General features: G+C 37.3%; 1 protein-coding gene across 2 annotated transcripts in view; it reads left to right on the top strand.

The window, feature by feature from the left end:
* RAB3GAP1 (RAB3 GTPase activating protein catalytic subunit 1) overlaps nt 1-10292 on the top strand; it is a 124734-nt gene that overhangs the window by 48701 nt on the left and 65741 nt on the right. For both annotated transcript variants that reach the window (XM_027965014.3, XM_027965013.3), the window contains exons 4-5: nt 1-133; nt 3314-3392. In XM_027965014.3, coding sequence (XP_027820815.2) covers nt 1-133; nt 3314-3392 — 212 coding nt within the window. The remainder of the gene's footprint in view (nt 134-3313; nt 3393-10292) is intronic.

Raw genomic sequence — 10292 nt, 5'->3', positions numbered from 1 at the left:
GGTATATTTACTTCTGGGACATGGGAAGAGAAATCAGATGAGATTTCCTTTGCGGACTTTAAGTTCTCAGTCACTCATCATTATCTTGTACAAGAATCCACTGATAAAGAAGGAAAGGATGAAGTACTAGAAGGTAAGTTTTCACTACATATTTTTAAACTCTTGTAAGAGTGACTTTGACTTTGAATTTTGAATTTAGTTCACTTAATTAAATAGTATTCTCTGGAGATGTTTTACATATGCACAGTTGTTTCACCACACCTGAAATAGAGTACGATCTTTGCAGAGTAATTATCACAGCATCATTCATTTTTAAATTAGTTAAATCATTTATTTGTAGAGTGCCGGTGGCTCAGAGGTTAAAGCATCTGGCTGGAATGCAGGAGACCAGGGTTCGATCCCTGGGTCGGAAAGATCCCCTGGAGAAGGAAATGGCAATCCACTCCAGTACTCTTGCCTGGAGAATCCCATGGAGGGAGGAGCCTGGTAGGCTACAGTCCATGGGGTCCCAAAGAGTCGGACACGACTGAGCAACTTCACTCACTTTAACATGTGCCAGGGCTTCCCTCATAGCCCTCATAGTAGGTAAATCAACTACCTGCAATGCAGGAGACCCAGGTTAGATTCCTGGGTTGGGAAGATCCCCTGGAGAAGGAAATGGTGACCCTTCCAGTATTCTTGCCTGGAGAATCCCATGGACAGAGAGGAGCCTAGTGGGCTATAGTCCATGGGATCACAAGAGTTGGACACGACCAACCAAACATGTGCTAGGTTCTGTGCAAAGTCCAGTTGAGAATATGTACATTTCAGTAGGGGAGATAAAGTCTATAGGTAAGTAACAATAGTAAGAGGTAAAAAGTGATAAATGCTATCCCAAAGCACAAAGTTTTACTGGAGTTCAGAGGAGAAAAGATCAATTTTAATCCAGAGAGATCAGAGAAGGTGTTATGGAGAATTAAGTAACTAAGCTGGGCTTTGAAGAATTTTTGAAAGTTGTTTATTGATTAGTCAGTGTTGGCTTTGTGTATGCCCCAGGCTTTGGAGGCAGATCAAGTGGATTAGAATTTTGGTTTTTCTACTTACTGGTTACTTGACTTTTCTAAGCTTGACTGATCTCATTTGTAAAATGAAGTAATACTACCTGGAGGGTAAGTGGGAAGATTTAATAAGATACTGTACATAAGTGTGTATCTCATCATTACTAATGTTATCAGCCTCTTGTACAAGCATTGCAATTAGTATTCAAGCTAGCAAACATCCTTTGCAGCTTAATAAAGGATTCTGAGAGTTTTATTTCTTCCCCCTACAAAATTGCAAAGGTAATTTTAATTTATATTATCAATCATTTTATTTATTTATATTTTTATTGATGCATAATTGCTTTACAGTATTGTGTTAGTTTATGCCATACAACAAAGTGAACCAACTACATGTATACATATATCCCTTCCCTCAAGAACCTCCTCCCCACCGCCATCCCACCCCCTAGACCATCACAGCATGGAGCTGAGCTCCCTGCGCTCTATAGCAGCTTCCCACTAGCTATTCTACACATGATAGCGAATATGTGTCAGTCATACTCTCCCAGTTTGTCACACATGTATTACCAGTTATTTTAAGAGAAGAATACATGCTAAAATAGTCTTTTTAAAATATAATAATCTCATAATTTATTACTAACTTGAAATACAATAATTTCTAATTCTGAGTTAATATTTTAATTTTATTAAATTTTGCATTTCCTATTGAAATAAAGTACCTGTTTCAGTACCTGGCCCAATGTTAGATGGTGCTTTTAGTTGTTAGTAGGTCACATTACCCAAAATCTTTCTTCTGAGATCTGCTAGTATAAAATAGTGAGTGAACAAGGTATTAAAAAGTGTGAAATTTGAATCTGGTCAAATACTGTTTTTCCTTCACTCAGAAAATAAGTATGCACAATGAGTGTTCAAGTTTTGATGGTCAAAACAGATTATCATTTCTAAGTGTAAGCCTGAAATATTTTGTACCTTTTCTTACATAGGAATAAAATTATATTACCTTTTCTGTTGTATATATTATTTTCACAAAACAATTAGATATCATCTGCATTTAGATTCATAAACTAGGATAGATAATTTTGACCATGTATAAGACAATTATACAACAAAATAAAATCAGAATATGAGTATGTATACTTTAGGAATAAGGGGAAGAGGGAAATACACGTAGCTGGTGGACCCTAATAATAGCCTAGTGATTTCTGGGTCCAGCATTCTGCTGATTAATGACAAAACTGTTCAAGGTATAGGAATCTTGGGTGTTGTTAATTTGTAGAGAAAACATACATCAAGGAAAAGCTATTGTAATAAGGAGGCTTAGAATCAGTGTTTCTGAGATAGACAGAGGAGACTGGAATGATGAGAGATAATGAATGAATTTAAGATTGGTAAGGCATTATTGCTGCATATGTGTATGTATTTGGCAGTTTTAATTTGGTTGTGATCGAAGCTGTAACTAATGGCAGAAGTTAGAAGCAAATCATCAGCTCAGTTAATTTGGAGATACACATTTAAAACTATATTATCAGAGGTCAGAAGATTTGAGTACTGATTATTTGAGTTGCTTATTGCTTTAGTTAAGTAGAGCATCAAGTTATTAGTATTCTCCTATTTATTCCTTTTACAGATTAACAAAATATAAATTTGCTAAGCTAGTATAGCTGTATAGCAAAAGGAAGTATTTTTATGAACATTTTTTTATGCTTTGAACTTATTGTGTATTTTCAAGTATAAATAATGACCATTGATGTTAGTATCTTATTATGGATTGTAATGCAAGTACTTCCAGATATATAGGCTATAAAGGAGAAAAAGCTTAGTGGTTTTATAAGAATATTTAAGATGGCCAGAGATGAACAAAGGCTAGCTGTGGGAGGTGATATAGAATTGACAGACTTTATCAATTTTGAAGAAAAGTGAGGACAAGGGCATGCCAAGAACAACAAAAAAAAACCAAGGCTTTCTAGTAAGGAATGAAGAATTATTTGAGTCATGATTTAGAAGAATGGAAAATACTATAAACATGGGAATGATATATATATATAAAATAGAGTGGCTTGTTTGTTTGTTTGTTTTTAAGAAAAGAGAGAGTGAGAGAGAGAGATGAGTGTCTTTCCAAAGTTTAAGTTTAGCCCTAGATGTAAATCCTTAAGCAACGGCAAAACTACATGGACTAGCAAGACGTGTTATAGAATGATATCTTTTAATTATATGATGAAATTCTGAATGTAGAATGAATGTACTCACTTGTTCATTATCAAATGTTTCTGTAGATGTTATTCCACAATCCATGCAAGATTTGCTGTGTATGAATAATGACTTTCCTCCCAGAGCACATTGCCTGGTAAGATGGTAAGTATACATTTTACACAAATAAATTTAGAATGTATGTCAGGGAGGCCCCCAGACTGCCCACAAGATAGATGATTTGCTGGGAATTCGCACAGGACTCAGCCTGTATTGATAGTTGCTCTTACTGCTAGGATTTCTTACAGTGACAGATGCGAAGCAAAATCAGCACAGGGGAAAAGTGCCTGAGGCAGAGTTTGGAGGAAGTGCAAGTGTTTAAGCGTCTATTCCTAATGGAGTCACACAGAGCATACTGAATTCCCTTAGCAACAAGTTGTGACAATACATATGAAATGTTGTCTACCAGAGAAACCTGTTTGTTAGAAGCTCAGCTCTCTCAGGTTTTTAACTAGTGACATGTCACGTAGGTACCTTCTGACTGTGACATAAGAAAATTTCAGACTCCTAGAAGGAAAGCAGGTAAACCTGCTGTTTAAACCATGTTGTTTGTACAATTGAGGCACAATAACTTTATCAGTTAGGATAAATGATGTGACCTCTCCCCAAATCCAAGTACCCAAACCCAAATACCAACCAGAGATCAGCCTTACAAGTAGGCCTTTCTGAGGGTAGCAGTCACAGGGCTGTTAACTCTTTTTTGCACAGTAGTCATAGTCCAGGTTGTACCTAACTATGATTCTGATGACTAGCGTAGAACAATTAAATATAGAAAGCTTCATATATATTGTTGAAAATTGAATTGACATAAAATGTTGATCTCAGTTATGTTATAACATCAAAACTCGATTGTGTCTTAGTTATAAATGTGGTGTGTTAATTTAAGAATATCACATTTAAAAAGTCTTGTAATCTCTCTGAAGTTCTTTTAATTTTTTTCATTTATTTCATAGCATTTCTTTATTTTAGAGATGTTAGTGTCAAAACGTACTACCACCAAAATGGCCCAAGCATAAGTATATGGTCAAGAAAGAAGACCTAGTTAAAGGAAATTTGTATACTGGTTTTAATTTACTCTCTTGGCCTGAGTCAGTCTTTTGATTTTTTTTTTCTTTAATTAAAGAATTTCTAAGGAAGGGGAAGAATGATAATCTATGTTTCATTCCACTGTGATTTATTATATCAAGTAGATTATGTGACACATAAAGAAACTTATTTGCATAGGCAGTAAACTGGATAATGTTTCGTAAATAGTCCCATTATTTATTATTGTTATTTATTTTTGCTGTGCAGGATTTCTCTAGTTGCTGTGAGGAGAAGCTACTCTCTAGTGCAATGTGTGGACTTCTTACTGCCATAGCTTCTCTTATTGTGGAGCACAGACTCTAGGTCACGTGGGCTTCGGTAGCTGTGGCTAACTGGCTCTAGAGCACAGTCTCAGTAGTGGTGGTACATGGGCTTACTTGCTCCGTGGCATGTGGGCTCTTCCTGGACCAGGGATTGAACCCCTGTCTCCTGCATTGGCAGGCAGATTCTTTACCACTGAGCCACCAGGGAAGTCCCCATCCTGATTCTCTTATCTTTTAGAATATAAATACATACAATTATAAGACAAAATATGTCAGAAGGCAGCATGGTGTCATAGAGTTTGCATTTACATTCATTCATTCAGCATTAATTGATCTACTGTTTGGCCAGGCAGTGAATTAGACAAACTAATATTTAATTTCTAGCTCAGGTACCTATTACCTCAGAAACTTTGGGCAAAACTTAATTTCGCTGATTTGATTTCTAAGTTGGTGAAGTCAAAATAATAAATAATACGTACCTTTGAGAGTATTTGTGAGGATTTAATAAGATAATAACACATTTTATATATAGATCAAAATTGCAATGCTGTTATATAATAATTTCTGTTCAGCTTTTTAATATTTCAAAAAAGTGTACTGACACATAGTCCATGGTTAAATATTAACTGCGTGAACTCATGAAATCTTTCTTTGTGTTAGATTAATGAATCACTTGTTAGTGATTTGTTTATGTATTAATGAAAATCACTTGTTAGTAGTTGTTCCCATTTTTATAAAATTTTATTTTAGAAATTAACATACAGTAAGTTGGACTCTTTTTTGATGTTCACTGAAGTTTAACACATATGTTGTTCAGTTGCTAAGTTGTATCCAACTCTTCGCTGGACTGAAGCACGCCAGACATCCCTGTCCTTCACTATCTCCCAGAGTTTGGTCAAGCTCATGTCCATTGAGTCTGTGATGCAGTCTAACCATCTCATGCTCTGTTGCCCCTTTCTCTTGCCCCTTTCAGTGTTACCCAGAATCAGGGTCTTTTCCAGTGAGTAGGCTCTTTGCATCAGGTAACCAAAGTATTGGAACTTCAGCTTCAGTATCAGTCAGTCCAATGAATCTTTAGGGTTGATTTTCTTTAGGATTGACTGGTTTGATCTCCTTGCAATCGAAAAGACTCTTTAAGAGTCATCTCCAGCACCACAGTTTGGAGGCATCAATTCTTCAGCTCTCAGCCTTCTTTATGGTCCAGTTCTCATCTCCATACATGACTACTAGAAAAACCATAGCTTTGACTATACAGACCTTTGTTGGCAAATGATGTCTCTGCTTTTTATTACATTGTCTAGGTTTTTCATAGCTTTTCTTCCAAGGAGCAAGTATTTTTTAATTTCGTGGTTACACTCACTCTGCAGTAATTTTGGAGCCTAAGGAAATAAAATCCGTCACCATTTCCAGTTTTTTCCCATCTGTTTGCCATGAGGTGATGGGACCAGATGCCATGATCTTCGTTTTTTGAATATTGAGTTTTAAGGTAGCTTTTTCACTCTCCTTTTTAACCCTCAACAAGAGGCTCCTTATCTCCTCTTTGCTTTCTGCCATTAGAGTGAAAATAATGGTACCATGTACATTCCTTGGTGGCTCAGATGGTACAGAATCTGCCTGCAATACAGGAAACCCAGGTTCAGTCCCTGGCTCAGGAAGACCCCTGGAGAAGGGAATGGCTACTCAATCCAGTATTCTTGCCTGGAAAATCCCATGGACAGGGGAGCCTAAAGGGCTACAGTACATAGAGTTGTAAAAAGTCAGACATAACTGAGCGACTAACACTTTCAGGTTTTTCTTTTCCATGTGCATTTGTATACAAGTTTTTAAAAATATTTACTTATTTGGCTGTGTTGAGTCTTAGTTGCAGTACTTGGAATCTTTTTTGCGTTTTACAGTATATAGGCTCCAGAATGTGTGGGCCTGGCGTGATGTGAGATCTTAGTTCCCCAACCAGGAACTGAACCAATGTCCCCTGCATTGCAGGGTGGATTCTTAATTACTGGACCACCAGGGAAGTCTCCTATAGTTTTGAAAGCTGGTACCACAGAGTATAGGATAGTTCTGTAACCTCCCCCAAACTCCTCTTTTCCATTCTAATATTTGGCAGTCACTAACATGTTCTAGGTAATCATGATGGTGTGATCACCAATCTAGAGCCAGACATCCTGGAATGTAAACTCAAGTGGGCCTTGGAAAGCATCGCTACGAATAAAGCTAGTGGAGGTGATGGAATTCCAGTTGAGCTGTTTCAAATCCTGAAAGATGATGCTGTGAAAGTGCTGTACTCAGTATGCCAGCAAATTTGGAAAACTAAGTAGTGGCCACAGGACTGGAAAAGGTCAGTTTCATTCCAATCCCAAAGAAAGGCAATGCCAAAGAATGCTCAAACTACTACACAATTGCACTCATCTCACACACTAGTAAAGTAATGCTCAAAATTCTCCAAGCCAGGCTTCAGCAATATGTGAATCGTGAACTTCCTGATGTTCAAGCTGGTTTTAGAAAAGGCAGAGGAACCAGAGATCAAATTGCCAACATCCGCTGGATCAAGGAAAAAGCAAGAGAGTTCCAGAAAACATCTATTTCTGCTTTATTGACTATGCCAAGGCCTTTGACTGTGTGGATCAAAATAAACTGTGGAAAATTCTGAAAGAGATGGGAATACCAGACCACCTGACCTGCCTCTTGAGAAATCTGTATGCAGGTCAGGAAGCAGCAGTTAGAACTGGACACGGAACAACAGACTGGTTCCGGATAGGAAAAGGAGTATGTCAAGGCTGTATATTGTCACCCTGCTTATTTAACTTATATGCAGAGTACATCATGGGAAATGCTGGACTGGAAGAAACACAAGCTGGAATCAAGATTGCCACGAGAAATATCAGTAACCTCAGATATGCAGATGACACCACCCTTATGGCAGAAAGTGAAGAGGAACTCAAAAGCCTCTTGATGAAAGTGAAAGAGGAGAGTGAAAAAGTTGGCTTAAAGCTCAGCATTCAGAAAACGAAGATCATGGCATCTGGTCCCATCACTTCATGGGAAATAGATGGGGAAACAATGGAAACAGCGTCAGACTTTATTTTTTTGGGCTCCAGAATCACTGCAGATGGTGATTGCAGCCATGAAATTAAAAGACTCTTACTCCTTGGAAGAAAAGTTATGACCAAGCTAGACAGCATATTCAAAAGCAGAGACATTACTTTGCCGACTAAGGTCCGTCCAGTCAAGGCTATGGTTTTTCCAGTAGTCATGTATGGATGTGAGAGTTGGACTGTGAAGAAGGCTGAGCACTGAAGAATTGATGCTTTTGAACTGTGGTGTTGGAGAAGACTCTTGAGAGTCCCTTAGACTGCAGGGAGATCCAACCAGTCCATTCTGAAGGAGATCAACCCTGGGATTTCTTTGGAAGGAATGATGCTAAAGCTGAAGCTCCAGTACTTTGGCCACCTCATGCAAAGAGTTGACTCATTGGAAAAAAACTCTGATGCTGGGAGGGATTGGGGGCAGGAGGAGAAGGGGACGACAGAGGATGAGATGGCTGGATGGCATCATGGACTCGATGGACGTGAGTGGGAGGCCTGGCATGCTGCAATTCATGGGGTCGCAAAGAGTCGGACACGACTGAGCGACTGAACTGAACTGAACTGAACATGTTCTTAATCACTGTAAGTTTCGGCCTTTCAGGAGTTTCATAGAGATGGAATCAAATAGTAACCATATGAGACTATCTTCTTTGACTCAGCGTAATACTTTTGAGATCATTTGAAGTAATTTTATATCAATGGTTTGTTCCTTTCCATTAGTAGTATTCTAATGTAGTGATAAACCATAATTTGTTTACTCATTCCCCTGTTGAGGGATAATAGATTTATTTCTTGGATTGGCCATTTATGAGTAGAACTGCTGTAAATATTTTTGTGTAGCTCTTTTATATGAAAATATATTTTTAGATTACTTGGGTAAGTACCTAGGGTGTGATTAAGTCACAGGGAAGCCCAGTCACATGCTAAGTGTATATTTAACTTTATATGAAACAGCCAAACTGATTTCCAAAGTGATGTACCATTTTGCATTCCCACTAACAACATATGAGAGTTTCAGTTGCTCTGTATCCACAATAGCACTTCGTGTCAGTTTTTTTAGTTTTAGCTATTCTAACAGATGTGTTGTTAGATGAGAATATCTCATCCTAATTTTAATTTTGAATATCTTTCATGTGTTTATTTGTCGTGAATATACTCTATGGTGAAATGTCTGTAAGTCTTTTGCCCACTTTAATTGAGTTGTTTTCTTATTGTTGTGTTTTGAGAGTTTTTTTAGTATATTCTAAATGCAAATATTTTCTCTAGACAGTAGTTTATCTTTTCATTCTCTTCCTAGTGTCTTTTCCAGAATAAAGTTTTTAAAATTTGATACAGTTCGGTTTATCAGTTTTTTACATTATGAATCATGCTTTTGGTGCCATGTCTGAGAACACTTGCATGAGGTCAGAAAGCTTTCTCCTAGTTAAAAATATATGTATATAAATTTTTAAAAAATTTGTGGTTTATTTTAGGTCTATAGAAAAGTTATAGAGATAGTTACAGACTCTTCCATGATATCCTTCTCTCAATCTTCCCTGTTGTTAGTTTATATTACCAGGATATGTGTGTCAAAACTGAAAAGCCAACATTGGTGCATTAGTTAAAACATCAGTACATTGTTGTTGTTCAGTCTCTTAAGTCATGTCTGACTCTTTGCTACTCCATGGACTACAGCACGCCAGGTACTTAGTCAAATTTTATTTAACTAGTTTTTCCACTAATATCCATTTTCTATTCAAAGATCTAGTCTGGGATACTGCATTGCATTTAGTTATCATATCACCTTAGATTGTTCAGTCTGCATTCCTGTGACAGTTTCTCAGTTTTTCCTCATTTTTGATCACTTGGAGCTTTGAGGGGTACTAGTCAGGAATTTTGTAGAATTTCATTCAGTTTGAGAGATTTAAAAATTAAAAAAAAAATTTTTTTTTTCTAAACTTTTTATTTTGTATTGCTGCTAAGTCACTTCAGTCATGTCTGACTCTGTGCGACCCCATAGACAGCAGCCCACCAGGCTCCGCCTTCCTTGGGATTCTCCAGGCAAGAACACTGGAGTGGGTTGCCATTTCCTTCTCCAGTGCGTGAAAGTGAAACGTGAAAGGGAAGTCGCTCAGTCGTGTCCAACTCTTTGTGACCCCATGGACTGCAGCCTACCAGGCTCCTCCGTCTATGGGATTTTCCAGGCAAGAGTACTGGAGTGGGGTGCCATTGCCTTCTCCATATTGGGGTATAGCCAATTAACAATATTGTGGTAGTTTGAGGAAAACAGCAAAGGAGCTCAATTTTAACATGTATCCATTAAAATATTTTTTGAAGTAAAAGAAATTTTATGGTTACATTTGGGTTATGACTTTGGAAAGATCATAAAGGTGAAGTACCTCTTTATTGTATATCAGAAGTTCATATTATCATCATGATTTAGTCTCTAGTGACATTAACTTTGATTACATGGCCAATTCTTTGTTTTATTCTGAAAGTTTTACATTTTCTATTTAGAGCTTGTATCCATTTTAAGTTGATTTTTGTATAATATTCTTTTCTTGCTTGTGGATGTTTAGTAGTCCCAACAG

The sequence above is a fragment of the Ovis aries genome, chromosome 2 (genome assembly GCF_016772045.2).
Source record: "Ovis aries strain OAR_USU_Benz2616 breed Rambouillet chromosome 2, ARS-UI_Ramb_v3.0, whole genome shotgun sequence".
Taxonomy (NCBI): Eukaryota; Metazoa; Chordata; class Mammalia; order Artiodactyla; family Bovidae; genus Ovis; species Ovis aries.
The sequence above is the reverse complement of the archived record's forward strand: the minus strand, read 5'-3'. Positions and strand labels throughout refer to the sequence as shown.